Raw genomic sequence first — 26,500 nt, forward strand, 5'->3', positions numbered from 1 at the left:
TCTCTCTCTCTCTCTCTCTCTCTCTCTCTCTCTCTATCTCTCTCTCTCTCTCTCTCTCTCTCACACACTGACCCAGACAGACGCGTATCTCAGCCGGTAATCGATAAGGTGATGTCTCGACGTGTGCACAGCGTCTAGCTGCCATTCACTCCATGCATCAAAGCAGCAAGTCTCCAGCCGGCTCACATCTGAACACGCAGATCAAGACAAAACACGGAGGGAAAACTGAGTTTATTTATTTATTTCCCTATTATCATCTTGTTTCCAAGGGGACCATCCTTCACTTTTCCTTGATCTAAACACAGATCAGTGTGTGTAACCAGTGAATCTAATCCACATTTAGTGTTAGTGTGTTCCCGACGGCGGAACATTGGGTGGGTTTCGGCTGTCCTAATTGTGGTGGGAAGTTCGTTCCGCCATTGTGGAGCAAGGACAGAGAATAGCCGGCTACTCTTTGATGACCCTCCCGGAGATCGGATAGGAGTGGGTTTGAGGCGGCCAGAAGATGTAGAGCGGAGGGGTCTTGAGGGTGTGTAGTTAGAGACCATTGATCGGAGGTAGGCGGGAGCCGTTCCCTTCGCTGCGCGATATGCCAGGTCGAGGGCCTTGAAGCGATCCAATCCAATCCAATAGAGCACATTTAAAAACAACAAAGTTGACCAAAGTGCTGTACAAGTCCCACAACATAAGATATTAAAAAGATAAAACGTTAAAAGCACACAATAAAAACATATACAATATGTCACATAAAAAAGGCAGGTCTCTCAAACTGTTTAAAAACCAGAAGCCAGAGCAAATAAATGTGTTTTGAGGCGTGATTTAAACACCTGCAGAGTGGGGGCCTGCCTAACATGCAGTGGCAGCTCATTCCAGAGCTTTGGGGCTGCCACTGCTAAAGCACGGTCCCCCCTGAGCTTCAGCCTGGACTTGGGAACGGCCAGGAGGAGCTGGTCAGAGGACCTGAGGGACCTTGGAGGAACATAGGGTTCCAGCAGGTCTGAGAGGTGGCCCGGTGCCAAGCCGTTCAGACATTTAAAAGCAAACAGTAAAATCTTAAAATCAATCATAAAACGCACTGGAAGTCAGAGGAGGGAAGCCAGTACAGGTCGTCCATAATGTGTTGAAAACTGTTCAAATAAAAATGTTATGAATCCTAATAGTATCACAGTCAGTCAGGCTTTATATTCTTCAAAACAAATTTTCGTGGAACTCTCATTTCGCCATGTACATTTTATATGGATTTATATCATTCAGATTTTTTGCTAAAGCTATTTTGCTGATAAAATGGTGGATAAACTGAGTGTATGTGGGTTGACTGCTGATGCAAATGCTGATTTACACACACAGACACACAGGTATGTATGAGTACAGTAAGTGCACAATTGCAGGCATGCGCATGAATAATTCATGAACGTCCACATGCATCACAAACAGGCAAGGAACATAAACATTGTAAACACAGTCCAACAGCACGGGGCCTTTGGGGTGTTTGTACAAGTGTGTGCTCAACTGCCCAGTCAGACTAATTACATCATAATGAGGCAGACGGCACCACAGCATCCACTTCAAGGGCACTGGAAGCCCGGTCTCCTCCACAGTAGGGCTAACCTCGACTAGTCGAATAGTCGACTAATCTATTTAAAAGGAGCCATAGTCGACTGCCAACCTCTTAGCCAAATGCAAACAAATATATATATATATATAAATAATAATAATAATAATAATAATAATAATAATAATAATAATAATAATAATAATAATAATAATAATAATAATAATAATAATAATAATAATAATAATAATAATAATAATAAAGTATAATATTTTTTTTATTGTAATTTTTGTATCATTTTTTCCAAAAGCAAAGAGGCCTCGAAGCGTGGCTAAGGTCGCTTTCACACAGGGGCTGTTTGGTCCGGACTTTCGGACCAGAATTCGATAGTCCGGTTTTTCGGGTCTGTGTGAATGCGCGTCGAACACGGTTTGCGGACCAAACAGTCGAACTCTGGTCCGCCTGAAAACGTCGGTCTCGGTTCGGCTTCATCGAACCAAACGCGAACCAAATATAGGAAGTGATTATTATTACCACTGCTCGCAGCACTCACTGCAAAACAAGCACACTGCATCTAATCTCTCTATCTATCTATCTATATATCTGTGCATCTTGGGAAGAAGGAAGAAAAAACGCGGCTTATTATTATTACCGAGCGCGCTTATTATATTATTAATAAAACAGCTACTTGTGGGCACTCATAAAAACACTGTGGTCTACAAGTTGTTTAGCGAGAGGATGGTGGTAATGTGCTTCAATAGAACAATGGATCAATGCCATGTCAAAACTCGGATCTGGAGGGCTCCGCAGTCTACACACAGACACACACACACACACGCGCGCGCGCGCACACACGGGATCGCAGCCACACACACATTTCCACTGTCCAATAGACAAGCGCCCTTTTCGACCGCGTGACATTGTTCAGAAGGTCTCGGTCCGCCTGACAGATATCTGTGTGAAAGCAGGCGAACCAAATGAAGAATGCAACAATGTTGCAACTTCACCCCCAGAACCGCACCGAGTCCACCAAAACTATATGTGAAAGCGACCTAACACTAATGGCGCGCATACCAGCTAGGCTAACTCCCTAATAAAATGGGCACAGAGGCACTGAAAGAGGATTTCACACACTAGACATATCAAGAAGATGTATCCATCAGTGGACCAATTGTATGCTTTTGCAGAGGACAAGAAGCCTTCAGTCGACTCCTTCAGACATTAAGCACCCCCCACAGCCCAAATGGAATGATTACAAAAATAATAATAATAATTATATATATGTAACGGATGGTATCATAAAGCACAAGAAGCCCGGTCTCCTCCACACAGTGTGGCCAACAGTAATAACAGATACCAGGAATGTCCCTGCATAGGCTTTAGACTGTACAATGCCGTGGAAAATCACAAGTTTTCCCATTCATTTGAATGATGGTGCATTTTGGTTACCTCATGGGTTACAGATAGACCCCTCCTCCCCCCATGCTGCAGTGGCCAATCATGTAAGCTGATGATCAGAGCGGATGCCATTGGATTGGCGGGGGGGGGCAAAGATCACAGCATGATGTCACACAAATGGCCCATGAAATCAACTCATTGATTAGTCGACAAAACCAATCACTATTAGTCGATTATTGATGATTCGGATGCCTTGCTACCTGCCTGTCCCTCCTCCTAGTGAAAGCATCTGCCTGAATGACTCTCACCACTAGCCTACTGTACATGACCCAGGTTACCAAATATGAACATCAGGTGTACTGTACATCTTCAGCCTGGCAGTAGCTAATGGTTCACTGTAGCGACTTTATTTGAACATTTTAATGAAATGGGGGCGGCTAGGTGGTGCAGTGGGCAAGGCTCTCGCCACCAACGCAGGAGATGCTGGTTTCGAGCCCAGCTCTCGGCGTTGCTACCAGCTTGGCTGGTCGTTCATACTAATACAATTGGCAGTGTTAGGGGGTGGGAAGCTGGTGGGTGGGGATCGGACGTTGTGGACAGTGACTCCTACAGGTCGGTTGGTGCGCCTGCGCAGTAGAATCAAGAAGCGACGGGTGTCCCTCCCACGCAGACCCTCACCGCTGAGAGATCGCGCTGTGCAGGTGAAAAGATGTGACGGCTGCCTCCTCGAGTACCGGAGGGGACACGTGATGTAAGGCTTCGTCCACATTGCAGCCGGCTTGTGGGAGGCATGGCCTAACAGTGTTCGAGACAGGGGAGGGTAGAATTGGACAATACGAAATTGGGGAAGGGAGAAAAATTGAAAATGGGGAGAAAAAGTTGATAAAAAAAAAACATTTGAATGAAATAAAAAAATATTCTCTAGACTGTAATTAAAAGTACATTAATGTATAATGGACGTACGTGTTTGAAATATCACTGATTAACACGTGCTAACACCAAATGACGTTCCTTCAATAAAAAGATACGAATAAAGATAAAGATAAGAATAAAATTATCCTCATGGACAAGATGATCTTCATGGACTAGTTGATCTTCATGGACAAGCTGATCTTCAAGAGAAAAACTGCTGCAAGATAAAAAACTGGATCCCTCAAGCATTTGTTTGCCTGTGGTGCACTGCTTGTACCCTCCCATTACCTTTACCATACAAAGAAGCATCCTCTAAGAGCAATGTTGGTTCACTTTGTTTCAAAGAAGCATCCTCTAAGAGCAATGTTGGTTCACTTTGTTTCAAAGAAGCATCCTCTAAGAGCAACATTGGTTCACTTTGTTTGCAAATAAGCATCCTCTAAGAGCAACGTTGGTTCACTTTGTTTTAAAGAAGCATCCTCTAAGAGCAACGTTGGTTCACTTTGTTTTAAAGAAGCATCCTCTAAGAGCAACATTGGTTCACTTTGTTTCAAATAAGCATCCTCTAAGAGCAATGTTGGTTCACTTTGTTTCAAAGGGTGATTTGGGGGATTGTGTTAAAATTGTAAACAATATTCAATCATTTGTAACTATCCAGTACAGTTTTAATCATCATTACAGAGAGTAAACATTCTTGGTTTGGCAGTGGAATGCTTACATAGTATTATAAATGATTGGGGCATAATAATAATAATAATAATAATAATAATAATAATAATAATAATAATAATAATAATAATAATAATAATAATAATAATAATAATAATAATAATAATAATAATAATAATAATAATAATGATGATGATGATGATGATGATGATGATGATGATGATGATGATGATGATGATGATAATAATAATAATCCAACAGGCCACCTTGTTTATGGTTTGATTCAGTTTTAAATAGACAATAATAAAAAGAGTGAGATAAAATAGACAGAGTAAAATAGTGCAATAGTGCAGAGCAATAAAATAGTTGAATAGAATAGAAAAAATCTTTTTTTTTGTACCTGCATTTTTTTTTACCTACCTCCGAAGTAGGTGTCATGTTTCTCAGTACAATGTGCTTTAATATCAAATCCCCTGTTCTATCATGCCTGGCTATATAAAAGTCCCTGTGTAATACTCACAGACGCACACACACACACACACACACACACACACACACACACACACACACACACACACACACACACACACACACACACACACACACACACACACACACACACGCACTATAGCACATTGTCCTGTCAGTAGCGGCTTGTGGATGCTTCGCCACTAGGGGCGCTATACCAAACATTTTGCAAACATGTACAGTACCACGCAACCGACTCATGGCAAGACGTGAGCGATTCGACTCACGCTCACGGCAATGAATCGGCTCTTATGAACGAGTCGCTCAGCTGTTACTACAACAACACACAACCAGTCAAATAAAGTATAGTCTAATTCACAACTTGAAACACAATATATAAATAGAAAAGTTAGAAACAAAACTCGCTCCGTCTCCAAACACACGCAGATCTCTCCCTCTCTCCTTCTCTCTCTCACACACAGCGCGACGTGGAATCGATTCGTTACACAATCAGACCTATTATATACCAAGAATAACTTCAGTATGATTACAGGGCTGTACACATATTTTGCATATTGTTAAACGAGCCAAGGCTAGCTATTAAACTATCGATATGAATCGAAAATCTGGGACCCTGATGTAAACAAGACAAACGTCTTTCTCTGGTCTGCATCCCCTTAACAATTGTGTGTATTGAGCCGTACTGTATTGTACCCATTCTGCAATCTGTTAATAAAGTTCTCATTCATTCATTCATTCAAACATAGACGATATTGAACAAGCCATAATCCACGTATTTTCAATCCAAAAGCGAGAGAGAGAGAGAGAGAGAGAGAGAGAGAGAGAGAGAGAGAGAGAGAGAGAGAGAGAGAGAGAGAGAGAGAGAGAGAGAGAGAGAGAGACTCACTGTTTAGTTGACACGTCCAGGGCAGGAGGGCTTGCCTTGATAAAGTAGTGTATAATCCACTGTTGATGTATTCCAGACCACTGTCCACTGTGTCCAGACTGCATCCGCCATGTAGCTTGTTAGCCAAGTGTTAGCTTGTTAGCAGTTAGCAGCACAACACAAGTACTTCATTCCTTTGTCCATTTCCGCTCGAACAGACTGCAAACTACCTGGCGTTCTATCGCCATGCTCTAAGACAAACTCTAACCTTAACCAACTTTGAAAGAGTGCCTAAGCTTAACAGTCTAAAGAACTTGCAGTCACGGCACGCTCTAAGACAAACAGCTGCCTGCATCTCACAACAACACAACTATCTCTACCACCAACGGACCAACCTAGGAATAAGCTAGAATTGGAACATTAGAAATTGGATTCGGCAAATCAGAGATCGTCTCTGTGAAATTCTGCTACGGAAAAAAATACTGGCGTCGGCCAATCAGAGAGCGTCTCCGCGAAATGCGGCTACAGAAATTCTTGACGCTACTGGCTAGACCGCTTCAAATCGCGCCCGGATTCCAACATAATAGTCATATTTCAACGCACAACGCGTTATGCACTGATTGGCCGTGACGGATACAGCGATCAAACTGTGACGCGCACTCAGAGCGCTGTCGCGTCTAGCCCGGGCAGAGAAATACGAAAAAATAAAAAAATAAAAAAAACGTGAGTCACTTCCTGCTCAGGAAAACTAGTGTTTTTTTATTTTAGATAATAACGTTATATTGTGCATTGGAAATACAAACATACTTAAAATGAGTAAATATTATTCATTTTAAACATGTTTATATTATTTATAGGGCTATAAAACAAAAAACTAAAATGTTTTATTTTCTTCTTCTCTGATTTAACAGCAGGTGGGGCGGCGCCCGTGCGCCCCTAGTGGCAGAGCCGCCACTGTTTCCTGTGCTTAGAGTGTGAAAGAGGAGGCCTGTGTCTCTAGAGGCCTGTTGATTTCTGACTGACAGCTAGTGCTCTTTGTGTGGCTCACTTAGATTCCCAGACCCGGTCCTAACAAGCATAATTAGCTGTCCTGCTAGCTGTCAGTCAAAGATCATTGGCCACCAACAGGCTCCCTCTAATTAGGACTGGGGTCTGGATATCAATGGGAAAACCACACAATGACTGCCATGTTGAGAGCTGTATCTCTGACGCGGACATGTGTTGCAGGGTACAGTGTGCCTCTTTTATAGTCCTAACAAGTTATCTCTCTCTCTCTCTCTCTCTCTCTCTCTCTCTCTCTCTCTCTCTCTCTCTCTCTCTCTCTCTCTCTCTCTCTCTCTCTCTCTCTCTCTCTCTCTCTCTCTCTCTCTCTCTCTCTCTCTCTTACAGCTGGCTACATGGGACTCTGTCCATGGACTAAACGGCAGCCTGAAGGAGAGTCGTATTGAGAACGGCATGCAGGGAGTGACCGTCAAAGTGGTCACCTTACTGGTAAGACCCATCTGTGAGAACAGCTTGACACATCAGACCCAGCTCTCAACTGGCTCAAAATCACCAAGAAATCAGCACATAGCTTGGCCCCTGTCTGAGCACACACAGCCCACTGCCTTGGTAACATGGATACATGGAGAAATCCTCTTTTTCATGTGCTTTCATCAGTCAGTTTTTTTTCCATGGGTCTGAGTGTCAGGCTACAGTGAGAACAACCTTGACCTGGTTTTAGACTCCTCCTTTCTGTTCTTTTTTTATGACCAGCAATGTCACTAACTCACTCAGTCAGTCAGTTATTCACTTACACAGTTAGCCACTCTGCACTTAGTGACGGCTTACATGCATGTCTGGATAGCAGACCGGCCATACCGGGCTAATGACCTGGACCACCAAAGACCCAGAGAGCCCCAGGTTCATGTGTAGATTCATTGCATCGTCTCATTAATTCCAATTGGATGTATGCATGTACTCATGCAAGTACGACTTTGTTTGAAAGAGGTCCCAGTATACTGTTACAGTATACAATTAACTGCATTTTTATAGTGCTTTTATCCAAATCACTTTACAATTTATGGCTCACATTCACACACTGACAGCGGTGGCGACCATCCAAGGTGCCGAACTGCTCATCGGGAGCAGTTAGGGGTTAATGTCTTGCTCAAGGACACTTTGACAAGCTGCCCGGAGGAGCCTGAATCGAATCTGGAACCTTCCGATTACCAGACGACCGCTCTACCTCCTAGGCCACTGTCAAAGTACAGATTTTTACAGATACTCTTTGTCAAAAGGCCCTAGAAATTTGTATTCCAGAGCTATTTTACAAGAAAATCATCCCCTAGCTATGTCTGTCTGAGGGACAGTGGGGCCCCCTAGTGGCACAATCCTGCCATGCATGTAATACGCTTTGTGTAAAACCAGTTACTATGACACTGTATTTTTATTTATTTTTTGTCTTTTGGCACCTAGAGCAGTCGGTCTCAATGTTGGGTCTGGGAAATATCAGGGGTCATTGTGCAGGTTTCAGGGGTCCAAAGAAAACTTTAGTTTAATGTGATTATTTATTTCACTAGCAACAATAATCTGGATTTAACCATAATATATAGAAACAATGATCTGGATTTAACCATATATAGAAACAAGAATCTGGATTTAACCATATATAAAAACAATAATCTGGATTTAACCATATATAGAAACAAGGATTTGGATTTAACCATATAGAAACAAGTATCTGGATTTAACCATATATAGAAACAAGGATCTGGATTTAACCATATCTAGAAACAAGGATCTGGATTTAACCATATCTAGCAAAATAATCTAGATTTAACCACATCTAGCAACAAAAGTCTTCTCAGACTGGGTTTCCCTGAGACAAAGTGTGTGTAACACTCAACCAGGTTGCAGACCACGTAGAGTGGCTTCCAGCTTTCCAACGCAGAGAGGGGGATGATGGAACAAACATACCTTTACTGAAGAGTTGTGGCAAGATGTTACAACCCAGAGCAGATGTTACTTGCTCCCAGGGTTAATTAGCTTGACCCAGGGCAGGTCAGCCATCCCTACATCACAGTCTTATACAAGTGAGGTCCATGGCCTGAGTTGAAGTTAATTGAATATAACTTTATTGTCCACCAAGGTAGAAAATTACCGGTAACCATCGGTAGTGTGATAGTAAAGGGTTAACCTTCTGTAGTGTGGCAGTGAAAGGGTTAATGTCCCTAATGTCCTGGTGTCCCTCCCTTCTCCAGGAGGACCCCTTTGTGATGGTGGCTGAGAACATCCTTGGCCAACCCAAGAGGTATAAAGGCTTCTCCATCGACGTCCTGGATGCCTTGGCCAAGATCCTGGGCTTCAAGTACGAGATCTACCAGGTGGGTTTATAGAGTGCATGAGTATGAGACCTACCACTGGATGTGCTGAGTGCTTATTTATGTATTTATTTATTTATTCACTGCCATTTGCAGTTGTTGGGTAGTGCTTTTATTTATCACCATGCCTCGTAGAATCATGACTATAAATGTAAAATGTAATATATAATATTCTCATGTATTATTAGTGTGGGTGACCTGGCGAAGCCAGGTTGCCACCCACACTGTAGTTATTGTACGTCTTTTTATTCTTTCTTCTTTATTCCACCGATTTTGCAAACACAACTCGTGCCAGAGCGTTCGCGCCCCATACACGTGAAAGGTATCAACACGAGCGGCTTGCCTATGGCAACAGCGCTATTCGAACTCGTAAAAATCGTACGAATCGACTTTAAACAGTAAAATTTCGGTCCCATTGGAAATGCATTGCAACTTAGAGTGCAGGAGCTGAAATAATCTTTTTTCCACTACCTTGGGTGAATTGCGAGAGTGATCTCAATTTTGGACGTAGAAATAAAACAAACACACCAAAACGATGACACGGCTGTCAGCCCGCTCAGAAAAGAAAAATAAATGGAATTGGACATTTCTATCTCAACTGACGACCATTTCTTTGAAGGTTCTCCTCTCCATTGACCGCCATGCAAATCCACTCTAGGAATCTCTTTTTTCCCACTCTTTTTTACCCTTCTGTTCCGATCGCCGAAGGAGTGCCACAATATCGCACGAATGCCACAATATCGCACACAACCCTTCGCCTACTCGTTGTAGTGCTCCTGTGCGAGTCACAACGCTTCATCTCTTATAGTTTTCTTTTAATCAACGTGACAATGCAGTCATGCAAAGAAAATGCAGAAATTGCAAGTCATTGTATTGTGATTGCATCACCTGTGTGGCTCGTGGCTGATTGGTTCAGCCTAACAGCTGTGAGGCTCTGGGCTCATGGCTCAGCTGACCTGCCAATGACCTCATCGACTTAACCCATCATTGCCCATCACTGTGTTGCAGTCCTGAATTGCTGGACAGCACCCTCTGTCTTGCGGGTTGTGTCATTGAACTCAGTAGGGATATCCTCTTTCATTTTTCATTGGTCCATGTTGACCACCTTTCATTGGTCGATGTTGACCACTCCCCCGATCATTAGACCACGCCCCCTTAGGCCACACCCCCTCAGTGTATCTCTTGAACCGTTTGTCGTAGAGACTTGCGGATTGTGCCATTGGTCGATGTTGACCACCTTTCATTGGTCGATATTGACCACTCCCCCGATCCTTAGACCACGCCCCCTTAGGCCACACCCCCTCAGTGTATCTCTTGAACCGTTTGTCGTAGAGACTTGCGGATTGTGCCATTGGTCAATGTTGACCACCTTTCATTGGTCGATGTTGACCACTCCCCCGATCCTTAGACCACGCCCCCTTAGGCCACACCCCCTCAGTGTATCTCTTGAACCGTTTGTCGTAGAGACTTGCGGATTGTGCCATTGTACTCGGTGTAATAGTGTGATAGTGTGTAATAGTGTAATAGTGTAATAGTGTGTAATAGTGTAATAGTGTAATAGTGTGTAATAGTGTAATAGTGTTATAGTGTGTAATAGTGTAATAGTGTAATAGTGTGTAATAGTGTAATATTGTGTAATAGTGTAATATTGTGTAATAGTGTAATAGTGTGTAATAGTGTGTAATAGTGTAATAGTGTAATAGTGTGTAATAGTGTAATAGTGTAATAGTGTAATAGTGTGTAATAGTGTAATAGTGTGTAATAGTGTAATAGTGTGTAATAGTGTGTAATAGTGTAATAGTGTGTAATAGTGTAATAGTGTAATAGTGTGTAATAGTGTAATAGTGTGTAATAGTGTGTAATAGTGTAATAGTGTGTAATAGTGTGTAATAGTGTAATAGTTTGTAATAGTGTAATAGTGTGTAATAGTGTAATAGTGTAATAGTGTAATAGTGTGTAATAGTGTAATAGTGTGTAATAGTGTAATAGTGTGTAATAGTGTGTAATAGTGTAATAGTGTGTAATAGTGTAATAGTGTAATAGTGTGTAATAGTGTAATAGTGTAATAGTGTGTAATAGTGTAATAGTGTGTAATAGTGTAATAGTGTAATAGTGTGTAATAGTGTAATAGTGTGTAATAGTGTGTAATAGTGTAATAGTGTGTAATAGTGTAATATTGTAATAGTGTGTAATAGTGTAATAGTGTAATAGTGTGTAATAGTGTGTAATAGTGTAATAGTGTGTAATAGTGTAATAGTGTGTAATAGTGTAATAGTGCTATGCGACTTGCGGGTTGTGGCATTGCACTCAGTAGGGATATCCTCTTTCATTGGTCTATGTTGACCACTCCCCTGATCCTTAGGCCGCGCCCCCTTTTTGTATCCTTTGAACCGTTTGTCATAGAGACTCGCGAGAGACCCTCTCCCGTTGGCCGGCGGTGCACAGGCGTCACCCACACTTTCACAATTTCCCTGCGCGGAATTGTCTAGTTACTATTATAATTATTTAAATCCAAGGATGTCTGTAGAATTTATGTGAACGCAATCACCAATTATTTCTCACAAATTAAGACCTTAAAGGGGAACTATCTTATAAATGGCCTTTTTGAGTGTTTAGCATTGTTTCCTAGCTATGTGAACTTATATTAATATGATCTATGTCTCAAAATTCTCATATTGGCGCATTCTTCCAATTCTCCTCTCACAATATTCACCCTCACTGAACTGAGTCGTTTGAAAATGTGCCTATATGTGATGTCATATAGTCACTGCTGCATGTTAATGTTCAGGCGAAGACGACGCTCCGCAGTGGTTTAGGAGCCCAGGCTCAAAACAGCTCGAGATCTTGAGGTAGAAAAATGCTGTTTTTGAGGACTTGATTAGAAATACAAAACAATGAATAAAAAAAAAATATATATTACAGAGGTGTTCCATAGACTCACAGGAATTGTGTAAAAGTGCCCAAATAGTGAAAGAAATAGTAAAATAGTTCCCCTTTAACAACACAGGTGCACACCAATCTGGCCTATCTATGACTGCTTTTCAGTGTTCTTAAATCCTATTCTTAGCTAAGAACGAATGGGAGGAGGAGTGGGAGAAAAAACACACCAAACAATAATAGAGTCCTTGTATGGAATATGTGTGTAGTTCTCTTTCTTACAGTATGGCTGCTTTTTAACCAAATTATTATGTTTTTGTAATAACTTAAATGTTTCCTCTCTCAGGTGGGCGACAGCAAGTATGGATCTCAGCTTCCTAACGGTTCCTGGAACGGCATGATCGGAGAACTCATCAATAAGGTAAAATTAACGTATCAATACATTTAGAAGCCTAAATGTTCATTCCTTCATAGTCATGAGGAAATATAGACGGTTTCACTGGAATGTTGTTGCTAGGGAAAACAGTTTGGACCCAAGTGTATTTTCTGTCAGTTACTGCATTAGAAAACATTGAAATAGCAACAGGAAATTAACGTGGGTCCATTTATGTTGTCAAGTTAAAACCTATACTTCAGGTGCATAGGCTCCAAGAAGAAGAGGAAGATGAAGGAATCCCACACAAAACAAAATCATCAAGACTAAATTAAAAAATATAAATATTTACGTTACGTGCTCCAATGCAGAGTTATTGTTACATAAGTACATAAGCAGAACCTTGTGTAGAATAATTTACTTTATTTCTTCCCCATCTCCTTCATATTTAACCAAGGCAGCTGACTTCAAGAAATCATGAGAATCATGCGAGATTCCATCTCATCAGGCTTCAACTTATGCACCACAGCGACACGGACCAATCAGTGTCCTTCGAGTTAACTACCGGCACCTGCGGAGGAGTGGTTTAGATCAAATCACCTGCCAAGTATTTGTTTTAACGTGCCGACCGCTATTCCAAAGGACGACTTCCCAGATGGTTCTGTGTAACATGTTTCGAAACATGTAAACTCCTTCCAATAACCTCGATCATGGCCTGCCTTCCTTCCTTCCTTCCTTCCTTCCTTCCTTCCTTCCTTCCTTCCTTCCTTCCTTCCTTCCTTCCTTCCTTCCTTCCTTCCTTCCTTCCTTCCTTCCTTCCTTCCTTCCTTCATTCCATCCACCCTTTTTCCATTCATTGCTCTCTCCATTAGTCCGTGGTCTTGTGTAGTAGAGTAGAGTGCTTGCCACTCTACGGCACTAGCACTGCCAAGGTAATGGGTTCTCACCAGGGCCGCCCATAGACCCCCGCAACACTTCCGGGATTCTGAAATCATGGGAGAGAGAGCGGGGGGAGAAAATTAATGGATGTGGATGAGAGCCTTGACATTAAGTGGTTGTAGCTACGGCTGTGGGGGTGCTGGAGACATGATCCAATAGACTACGCGACCAATTCCAAGTTGATCTGCACTTTCTCAGCCGAGCTATAGTCACTTTTCCGCACATACTCCCGAACTACGCTTGCGCAGATTGCCCACGGAGTCTAGGTTCATCAATCTGTGCATGCGTAGTTCTGGAGTAGGTGCGAAAAAGCAACTATAGCTTGGCCCAGAAAGTGCCGATCGACTTGGACGTGGTTGCGCCGTGTTCAGGAGACTCAGGCGTATATAAAAGTCTATTGGCTCATGTCTCCAACACCCCCACAGCCGTAGCTACAACCACTTAATGTCAAGGCTCTCATCCACATTCATACATTTTCTCCCCCCGCTCTCTCCTCCATGAGCTCAATGTAACGCGGAAGTGCAGTGGTCCATGCAGTGGTCCATACTGAGGAACATGTGCGCAGTCATTCCAGTGTAAAGGGCTTGGTGTCCTACAGGAGTACATGGAAATACTGTTATAGAAAATGTAGCCGTTCAGTCATTCATCTCAACAGCACATAACAAGGAACAGTGATGACAGTAGAGCTCAGGAGGTTAGAGCGGTTGTCTGGTGGTGAGCAGTAGGTTCCTGGTTCGATTCCGGATCCTTTTTCGGCAGTGTGTAGAAGTGCAAGCATGAGCAAGATGCTTAATAACCCCCTAACTGCTCCCCGGTGAACAGGTTTGTACCTTGCATGGTCGCATCCGCCATCAGTGTGTGAATGAATGGGTGAATGTGAGGCATAGGTTGTAAAGCGCTTTGCATAAAAGCTATATATACTGTAAATGCAGTCCATTTACCATTTACCATTGTCATTGTACATAATAAAGTGAGACTAACAAGAAAGGTAGTTTACAATGTGTATTTTTGGGTGAAGGGGTGACTGACTGTGAGGCATAAGATGTAAAGCGCTTTAGATAAAAGCACTATATGAATGCAGTCCATTTATCGTTAGCTGACAAACGCTTTTTCTTTGTCAGCTCAACGAGTCTCTGTACCCTTTCTCTTGCTGTCTTTCCATCTTCTGTTTTCCTCTCACTCCTATTCTCTCTTTCTGTCTCTCTTTTCCTTGTCATCTGTCTCTTTCCATATATCTCTCTTCCCTTCCTCTCATTCCTTTTCTCTCTCCGTCTTTATCCTTCTTGTGTTTTTCTCTCACTCTTGAGATAATCTCAAGAAAAGAAAAAAAAAGGAAATCAGGCCTTTGGTCTTGTGCTGGTTCCTCACCCAGTGGCGGCTGGTCCATAGAGGGCGCTAGGACGCCGCCCCCCCCCCCCCCCCTGGTGGAGAGATGAAGAAAGAAGTGGTTTTGGATTTTAGATTTTGACCGCTAAAAATATATATTTTTTTTTAAATAAATAATAATTACTCATTTTAAGTATGTTTGTGTTTAAAATGCACAATAACGTGTAATATATCAAATATAAATCATTGTTTGTGTGTCATGTTCATTACCCCTGACCCCTGCTAGAAATGTGCGCCCGAGAAGAGTGCGCAACACAGCCAATTGAAAAATTCACAGGGCAACATAAATGAACCTAGCAACTAAATTGAATCCAATCAGTGTCTTCAAATATGAAAAGGGCGCTTTTCTCTAGCGCCAAACTAAGTAGAGTCATTTTCGAATTGTCTATTGACTCTATTGGGTGAGTGTCGCATTTGTGTGACGTTGATCACGTCCACCAGGAAATCCCATAAGCTTGGCTAATAGTTGTTGTCGAAGTCGTCGTCGGAAATTAATAATAATCACATGACAGTAGGGCTGTCCCCGACTAAGGATTTGGATGGTCGACTATGATTGGCCAAAATTTGCCGTTATTCGACTATTAGTAAAAAAATCGACGGAAGGCTTCTTGTCCTCTGTAAAAGCATGCAATTGGTCCACTGATGGACATCTTGATATTTGTCTAGTCTAGTGTGTTCATTAGATGGTGAAATCCTCTTTCAGTGCCTCTGTGCCTGTTTTCGTAGGCAGTTAGCCTCTGTTATGCGTGCCATTGGTGTTAGCCACGCTTCTAGGCCTCTTTTCTTTTGGAAATAATGATAAAAAAAAATCTAAAAAAAAATTCATGGATGGGTCAAGTGCAGAGACTCAATTTTCATCGGCAACCCAAAAATGGCATGTGTGTGTTCCTGTGTGTGCCGCCCATTTCATGTGTGTGTCACTGCATGATAAATAAAGACTTCTTCAAAAGTCCAGTTTATATTTATATTATATTATAATAAGCGCCGTAAATGTCTCGTAATTCCTGTAAATCATATTATGTTAGATTCAAATGTATTGTCATCATACAGCACAAGTACAGTGCAACGAAAAGAAGCCTAGCATCCAACCAGCATGCAAATATAACAGTAAAGTGCAACAGCAATATACAGGTGATTAAACTGGATATAAAATATAGAATGGATTGCTAGTACGGAGTAATAGTGCTAATCAGATGTATGTACAGTGGTAGTATTATTATATACAGTGATGCAGTCATACCAGCAGTATAACTAGTAGGTACGGGATATGTACAGATTTAGATTTAGTATCTACAGGTACAGTATCAATGCAATGAAATGCACTTTGCCCTGGCTCTCTCTCAGCCCTTAAAACATATACATAGTACAGTAAATAGATAAAAGCTAACCTGATAATAAAAAAATAACAGCATAATAATAAAAACAATAGCAGCATATAATAAATGAAAACAATATCAATTTACAATAAAAGCATCAATAAATAAATAATCCACAGCTTCGACATTCATTTATATGCTACTGTTCAGTAGTATGATCGCCTGGAGGGTAAAACTTCCCTGTGGGGAGATAAGAGAAAAGGCTGTGCGCTGGGTGATTAGAGTCCTTCATAATGCAGAGTGCTTTTCTTCCTGCAGCGGGTGATTACCTGTAACTATGGTAACGGTGATCCTATCATTTCTTATGCTGTTTTCACATCATCCTTAGCAGGTGTCTATGATCCTATGCTGTGATCAGGGGTGTAAAGTACTTGATTAATTGTACTTTGTTACAATACTTAAGTATGTACTTGTACTTTTGTACTTTACTCAAGTATTATTAGGTTTGTATACTTGTACTTTTACTCAATTACATTTCAGAGAAAAAAAACACACTTTTTACTCCTTACATAAATGCAGACCTACAAATTACAAAGTACAAATAAAAAAAATATATCTCTGGCCGAACTAACGCTAACGTTATTAATCCTGCAGCCGCACTTTATTTAAAAACAGCCAATCATATCCCCATCAATGGAAAATGAACCCGCCCATACCCATGCTGATTAGTCCTTGTGCAAGACTAGAAAGCGGGGATCTTTGATTAAACACCTGCTCACAGAAGAATACAGTCAGAAAAACTGTTTAGAAACTTTTTGACTTTTACTCAAGTGTGTTTTTAGCCAGATACTCTGACTTTTACATGAGTAAGATTTTAAGTATAATTTCTGGGTACTTTTTTTAATTAACAAAAAATTAATTATATTTTTTAGCTCTCCTTTTTCCGATTTTCTCCCATCCCAATGTTAGTCGTTATGCCAATTCCCAATCCCCTTCCTGGTCGTTGCGCACTCTACCCCCTACCGTCGGTCTGGGAGGGCGGAGACTATCACATGCTTCCTCCGACACATGTGTACCCAGCCCACCGCTTCTTTTCACCTGGCAGCGCGGACTCTCACTGGGAGAGTGTAACGTGTGGAAGGTCACACTACCTCCCCCAGATCCTTCCCTCGCTGTGCAGGCGCCCCGACCGAACTGTAGGAGTCTCTGTAGGACGACCAGGACCAACCCCACCGGCTTTCCCACTCGCTGACACTGCCAATTGTGTCAGAATGGACGGTCGACCAAGCCGGAGGTACCGCAGCTGGATTCGATCGCACTGTCTCTGCGGTGGTAGACAGACGCTTAGTCCGCTGCGCTACCTGGCCGCCCTATTTCTGGGTACTTTTTACACCCTTGGCTGTGATGTTGCCAAACCATCCAGTATGCATCCAGTCAAGACGCTTTCTGCTGTGGACCGGTAGACGTGAATGAGGTTTACTTTGGCATGTCATGCTTCTTCAGACACCTCCATGAAGTCTCTGTTGTGCCTTTTTTTTTTTTTTTTTCAGTACAACTGATCAGTGACCAGGGGAGAAAGAGAGTCAGAGATCTGGGTGCCTAAGAACTTGTAGCTATTTACAATTTCAGGAGTGTTATTTACTGTATGTAAACAGCTGACAGTTTTGATTTATCAAGATGCAGGAGAGATGATGACCACAATGACACCACAGGGTCTCATTGATTCATATTTCTAGATGTTAAAGACAATTAATAATAAAAAAAAATGAACTATTCAAAACATAGTGTAACGGGGTCCTTTTTCTCCCTCGTCCAAACGCACACAAATTATGGCGTAGTTGGAATAAGAGGTGTTGAGGTTGCTTTTATTGCCCAGCCTTCCAAGGTGCAGAGGTGACATTCATAACAGTGACTTAATCAAAATAACAAAAAGACTATACTACCTCTGCAGTCTATCAGATGCGTTCCACAATAACGTCATCATGACAGCCAAATACTTACTGTGTGGCGCTTCCCTAGTTACCCATTTTGCAACCGTTATCTGGTGAAGCCCCACACAGAGACAAACAGACTAACAAACACTCACGGCGCTTCCCTCAGTCACCTACAGTGTAACTGATGCAGGGCAAGAAACTCCAAACCTTGGGCACGCAGCCCTCATGAACACCTGGACTCCTCCCCCTCCACAGGTGCCACACATAATTAATTAACATTACTAAACAGGCGCTATACATCAATTGATTTGCCGTTTCCTACACATATTATATCAAAACAACCTCCAACACCAATACCCTCACAACAACCCAACCCAATAAATAAATATATATACACAACCCAATAAATAAATATATGTATGAATGGATATATGAATGTATGGCAATATGTATGTATGAATGCATGTATGATAAGGTTAATGAATATGTACGCATGTTTGATTATACATATGAATGTATATATGATGAGTGAATGTATGTATGTATGATAAGATGAATGTAGGTGTATATGATAATATGAAATTAATGAAGGGGGGGGGGGGGGGGGGTTGCAGTTCTCAGTCCAATCAGATTTTAGTCCAATGATGAATGTTTGGCGTGTGTATGTGTGCGTGCGTGCTGCTCGGAGTCAGTGACAGACCCGCTCTGTCACATAGTGTTTTACACATTAATTCCTGGCTGCTGATTTCTATTGAACCTTTCATGTTATCTTTCTCTTTCTCTCTCTCTCTCATTTAATCTGTTTATATCTCCCCCTTCCTCTCTCCTCTCTCTCTCTCTCTTTCTGTTAATGTTATGGCCTCTAACTCTCTCTCTCTCTTTCTGTCAATGTTGTGGCCTCTAACTTGTCTCTCCATCTCTCTCACCCTATCTCTCTCTTCCTGTCAAGGTGGTGGCCTCTAACTCTGTCTCTCCATCTCTCTCTCTCTCTCTCTCTCTCTCTCTCTCTCTCTCTCTCTCTCTCTCTCTCTCTCTCTCTCTCTCTCTCTCTCTCTCTCTCTCTCTCTAGGTTGTGGCCTCTAACTCTGTCTCTCCATATCCCTCTCAGTGTGTCGTTCATGTGTGTCCCTGTGTCCCACCAGCTGTACCTTAATCCCTCATCATCACTCCTCGTGTATATCTGCCATCGCCACTAGTTAGTCTGTACTCGTTAGTAACAGCTGGAATACAATGCTTTGAATTTTACAACACCCTCCCTCCTGGACCTTTCTTAAGAAAACACCTCACTGAGCTCACTGTCAAATCAACTGAGCCAGTGTTTCTTGATTACCCACTCTGTGCCTTTTGTCCCATGTTTCATGGATAAAACAATACATCGTTACTGTGATGCAGGAATGTATTAGTAGCCTAAACAGCTGTTTGCGCCACACTTCCCCCCCCTCTCCTCCTGTCTCCCCATCTCTCCCACCTCTCCTCCTGTCTCCCCATCTCTCCTCCTGTCTCCCCATCTCTCCTCCCACATTCCTCCACTGAGAGAGCACACCTTCACTGATGCGCCAATCCCAGGAATAATGATTTATACATATCATTTGTCTGTTCAGAAGTTGAAGAGTAGGTGTCACGGTATGACAAATCTGCAAATCTGCATGCAGCCATCTGCCATCTCCTGGCCGAGATGCAGCCAGATGATGCTCTGGTAACCATGGTAACCTAATCTGATGTGGTGAGGGACCTTCATGAAAGGCCAAAAATATGGTGTAGTCTGATCCCGGCATTATTTCGAAAAATGTAGACTATACCTTGGTTTTACATAATATATCAAATGTGCAAATGCATTTCAGTCCAGCTTTTTTTATTCAAACCATGCATATACTGTATACGCATCATGCTGAGACTTCTGCTCAGAAGATCACACAGATATGATGGGCAGCCTACATAATAATAATAATAATAATAATAATAATAATAATAATAATAACAATAACAACAACAACAACAACAACAACAACAACAACAACAACAACAACAACAACAGCAACAGCAACAGCAACAACAACAATAACAATAACAATAACAATAATAATAATAATAATAATAATAATAATAATAATAATAATATATTTGATTATACAGGCTACATGAGAAGAGCACACACAAGGAAGGCCAGGGAGGGAAGGCTTTATTCTGTCAGGTTATTTGACATCTCAGCATTCCAAGGGAGGATGCTGGGCCAGATGTTCTAGTATTACAAGTGTTGCAACTAAATAATAATAATAATAATAACTAGACAATTCCGCGCGGGGGAAATTGTGAAAGTGTGGGTGACGCCTGTGCACCGCCGGCCAACGGGGGAGAGGGTCTCTCGCGAGTCTCTATGACAAACGCTTCAAAGGATACAAAAAGGGGGCGCGGCCTAAGGATCGGGGGAGTGGTCAACATAGACCAATCAAAGAGGATATCCCTACTGAGTGCAATGACACAACCCGCAACACTATTACACTATTACACAATATTACACTATTACACACTATTACACACTATTACACACTATTACACTATTACACACTATTACACTATTACACACTATTACACACTATTACACACTATTACACTATTACACACTATTACACTATTACACTATTACACACTATTACACTATTACACACTATTACACACTATTACACTATTACACTATTACACTATTACACAATATTACACACTATTACACTATTACACTATTACACAATATTACACTATTACACACTATTACACTATTACACTATTACACACTATTACACTATTACACACTATTACACTATTACACACTATTACACTATTACACACTATTACACTATTACACACTATTACACTATTACACACTATTACACACTATTACACTATTACACTATTACACTATTACACACTATTACACTATTACACTATTACACACTATTACACTATTACACTATTACACACTATTACACTATTACACTATTACACACTATTACACTATTACACACTATTACACTATTACACACTATTACACTATTACACTATTACACACTATTACACTATTACACACTATTACACTATTACACTATTACACACTATTACACTATTACACTATTACACACTATTACACTATTAGACACTATTACACTATTACACACTATTACACTATTACACACTATTACACACTATTACACTATTACACACTATTACACTATTACACTATTACACACTATTACACTATTACACACTATTACACTATTACACAATATTACACTATTACACACTATTACACTATTACACACTATTACACACTATTACACTATTACACACTATTACACTATTACACACTATTACACTATTACACCGAGTACAATGGCACAATCCGCAAGTCTCTACGACAAACGGTTCAAGAGATACACTGAGGGGGTGTGGCCTAAGGGGGCGTGGTCTAAGGATCGGGGGAGTGGTCAACATCGACCAATGAAAGGTGGTCAACATCGACCAATGGCACAATCCCCAAGTCTCTACGACAAACGGTTCAAGAGTTACACTGAGGGGGTGTGGCCTAAGGGGGCGTGGTCTAAGGATCGGGGGAGTGGTCAACATCGACCAATGAAAGGTGGTCAACAGGGGGAGTGGTCAACATCGACCAATGAAAGGTGGTCAACATCGACCAATGGCACAATCCGCAAGTCTCTACGACAAACGGTTCAAGAGATACACTGAGGGGGTGTGGCCTAAGGGGGCGTGGTCTAAGGATCGGGGGAGTGGTCAACATCGACCAATGAAAGGGGGTCAACATGGACCAATGAAAAATGAAAGAGGATATCCCTACTGAGTACAATGACACAACCCACAAGACAGAGGGCGCTGTCAGCAATTCAGTACTGCAACACAGTGATGGCCAATGATGGGTTAAGTGGATGATGTCATTGGCAGCTCAGCCACGAGCCACACAGCTGAACCAATCATGAGTGAGCCATGAGCCACACAGGTGAAGCAATCACTATGACTTGCATATTTTCTATTCAATGCATTTCTATGGAGGCAGATGCATGACTGCATTGTCACATTGATTAAAAGAAAACTATAAGAGATGAAGCGTTGTGACGCGCACATGAGCACTACAACGAGTAGGCGAAGGGTTGTGCGCGATATTGTGACATTCGTGCGATATTGTGGCACTCCTTCGGCGATCGGAACAGAAGGCTAAAAAATAGTGTGAAAAATGTGATTTCTAGAGTGCGATTGCATGGCGGTCAATGGGGAGGAGAACCTTCAAACAAATGGTCGTCAGTTGAGATAGAAATGTCCAATTCCATTTATTTTTCTTTTGTGAGCGGGTTGACAGCCGTGTCATCGTTTTGATGTGTTTGTTTTATTTCTACGTCCAAAATTGAGATCACACTCGCAATTCACCCAAGGTAGGGGGAAAAAGATTATTTCAGCTGCTACACTCTAAAATGCAATGCATTCCCAATGGGACCGAAATTTTACCGTTTAAAGTCGATTCGTAGCCAGACGGTGCGGTGAAACTTTACGAGTTCGGAGACCGGTGTTGCCATAGGCAAGCCGCTCGTTTTGATACCTTTCACGTGTATGGGGCGCGAACGCTTACGTGTTGCAAAGTGTTTGCAAAATCGGTGGAATAAAGAATAAAGAATAAAGAATAATAAAAAGAGTATGGATATGTATAGTGTGGGTGGCAACCTGGCTTCGCCAGGTCACCCACACTAATAATAATAATAATAATAATTAGACAATTCCGCGCGGGGGAAATTGTGAAGGTGTGGGTGACGCCTGTGCACCGCCGGCCAACGGGGGAGAGGGTCTCTCGCGAGTCTCTATGACAAACGGTTCAAAGGATACAAAAAGGGGGCGTGGCATAAGGATCGGGGGAGTGGTCAACATAGACCAATGAAAGAGGATATCCCTACTGAGTGCAACGACACAACCCGCAAGTCGCATAGCACTATTACACTATTACACACTATTACACTATTACACACTATTACACTATTACACTATTACATTACACTATTACACACTATTACACTATTACACACTATTACACTATTACACACTATTACACTATTACACACTATTACACACTATTACACTATTAAACACTATTACACTATTACACTATTACACACTATTACACTATTACACACCATTACACACTATTACACACTATTACACTATTACACACTATTACACACTATTACACTATTACACACTATTACACACTATTACACTATTACACACTATTACACTATTACACACTATTACACACTTACACTATTACACTATTACACACTATTACACTATTACACACTATTACACACTATTACACTATTACACACTATTACACTATTACACACTATTACACACTATTACACTATTACACACTATTACACTATTACACACTATTACACACTATTACACACTATTACACTATTACACACTATTACACTATTACACACTATTACACTATTACACACTATTACACTATTACACACTATTACACACTATTACACTATTACACACTATTACACTATTACACTATTACACACTATTACACTATTACACACTATTACACACTATTACACTATTACACACTATTACACTATTACACACTATTACACTATTACACACTATTACACTATTACACACTATTACACTATTACACACTATTACACACTATTACACTATTACACTATTACACACTATTACACTATTACACACTATTACACTATTACACACTATTACACTATTACACACTATTACACACTATTACACTATTACACACTATTACACTATTACACACTATTACACACTATTACACACTATTACACACTATTACACTATTACACTATTACACACTAATACACACTAATACACTATTACACTATTACACACTTACCCTATTACACTATTACACTATTACACACTATTACACTATTACACTATTACACACTATTACACTATTACACACTAATACACTATTACACTATTACACACTATTACACTATTACACACTATTACACACTATTACACTATTACACTATTACACACTATTACACTATTACACACTATTACACTATTACACACTATTACACTATTACACAATATTACACTATTACACTATTACACTATTACACACTATTACACTATTACACTATTACACACTATTACACTATTACACACTATTACACTATTACACTATTACACAGAGTACAATGGCACAATCCGCAAGTCTCTACGACAAACGGTTCAAGAGATACACTGAGGGGGTGTGGCATAAGGGGGCGTGGTCTAAGGATCGGGGGAGTGGTCAACATCGACCAATGAAAGGCGGTCAACATCGACCAATGGCACAATCCGCAAGTCTCTACGACAAACGGTTCAAGAGATACACTGAGGGGGTGTGGCCTAAGGGGGCGTGGTCTAAGGATCGGGGGAGTGGTCAACATCGACCAATGAAAGGTGGTCAACATCGACCAAAGGCACAATCCGCAAGTCTCTACGACAAACGGTTCAAGAGATACACTGAGGGGGTGCGGCCTAAGGGGGCGTGGTCTAAGGATCGGGGGAGTGGTCAACATCGACCAATGAAAGGTGGTCAACAGGGGGAGTGGTCAACATCGACCAATGAAAGGTGGTCAACATCGACCAATGGCACAATCCGCAAGTCTCTACGACAAACGGTTCAAGAGATACACTGAGGGGGTGTGGCCTAAGGGGGCGTGGTCTAAGGATCGGGGGAGTGGTCAACATCGACCAATGAAAGGGGGTCAACATGGACCAATGAAAAATGAAAGAGGATATCCCTACTGAGTACAATGACACAACCCACAAGACAGAGGGCGCTGTCAGCAATTCAGTACTGCAACACAGTGATGGCCAATGATGGGTTAAGTGGATGATGTCATTGGCAGCTCAGCCACGAGCCACACAGCTGAACCAATCATGAGTGAGCCATGAGCCACACAGGTGAAGCAATCACTATGACTTGCATATTTTCTATTCAATGCATTTCTATGGAGGCAGATGCATGACTGCATTGTCACATTGATTAAAAGAAAACTATAAGAGATGAAGCGTTGTGACGCGCACATGAGCACTACAACGAGTAGGCGAAGGGTTGTGCGCGATATTGTGACATTCGTGCGATATTGTGGCACTCCTTCGGCGATCGGAACAGAAGGCTAAAAAATAGTGTGAAAAATGTGATTTCTAGAGTGCGATTGCATGGCGGTCAATGGGGAGGAGAACCTTCAAACAAATGGTCGTCAGTTGAGATAGAAATGTCCAATTCCATTTATTTTTCTTTTGTGAGCGGGTTGACAGCCGTGTCATCGTTTTGATGTGTTTGTTTTATTTCTACGTCCAAAATTGAGATCACACTCGCAATTCACCCAAGGTAGGGGGAAAAAGATTATTTCAGCTGCTACACTCTAAAATGCAATGCATTCCCAATGGGACCGAAATTTTACCGTTTAAAGTCGATTCGTAGCCAGACGGTGCGGTGAAACTTTACGAGTTCGGAGACCGGTGTTGCCATAGGCAAGCCGCTCGTTTTGATACCTTTCACGTGTATGGGGCGCGAACGCTTACGTGTTGCAAAGTGTTTGCAAAATCGGTGGAATAAAGAATAAAGAATAAAGAATAATAAAAAGAGTATGGATATGTATAGTGTGGGTGGCAACCTGGCTTCGCCAGGTCACCCACACTAATAATAATAATAATAATAATAATAATAATAATAATAATAATAATAATAATAATAATAATAATAATAATAATAATAATAATAATAATTATTAATAATAATAATAATAATAATAATAATAATAATAATAATAATAATAACTTTATTTGTATAGCACCTTTCATACAGGGGATTGCAGTTCAAAGTGCTTTACATCAGTAAGAAATAAGACATCAAATCTGTGTAAAACAAGCAGCAAGAGCAAAGCATAAAGTGGGATAAAATAATGCAGATATATTAATCAAATCATATCAGAACCTCACGTTCCAATAGGCTTCTTGCATTTCTGTAATCTGTTACAAAACATGATAAAGGTTATAGTATGCACCCAGCAGATAGTGGGGTGTAAAGATGAAAGTAAAAATAAGTTAAATAATAGCAAGGGTAAAATGAGCAGACATATAAAATCACAGTTTGTCACATTAGGATCTAACATCCCAACATGCCACCTTGTTTATGGGTTGATTCAGTTTTAGTAGACATGAATATAAAATATAAAAGACATGAATGATGAAATGAGTACATAAAGTGTAGACATTGTAGTAGTTCCTTATCCTGTCTGCCAGCACAGGTAGTCAGCTATTCACCCTCCTGTTATCCTGTGTTTTTTTTTTTGCTTGCCAATCTTCATTAAATATGCCT

General features: G+C 41.1%; 1 protein-coding gene across 1 annotated transcript in view; it reads left to right on the forward strand.

Moving 5' to 3' along the window:
* The window catches only part of LOC311235671 (glutamate receptor ionotropic, delta-1-like), a gene marked incomplete at both ends in the record, with an annotated part of 337,043 nt that overhangs the window by 135,571 nt on the left and 174,972 nt on the right, over positions 1-26,500 (forward strand). Inside the window, 3 exon segments of the mRNA XM_084323135.1 lie at positions 7,275-7,376; positions 9,128-9,250; positions 12,471-12,545. Of these exon segments, the coding sequence (XP_084179261.1) occupies positions 7,275-7,376; positions 9,128-9,250; positions 12,471-12,545 (300 nt within the window).

Source organism: Notolepis coatsorum (assembly GCF_963971535.1).
Source record: "Notolepis coatsorum genome assembly, chromosome: 10".
NCBI lineage: Eukaryota > Metazoa > Chordata > Actinopteri > Aulopiformes > Paralepididae > Notolepis > Notolepis coatsorum.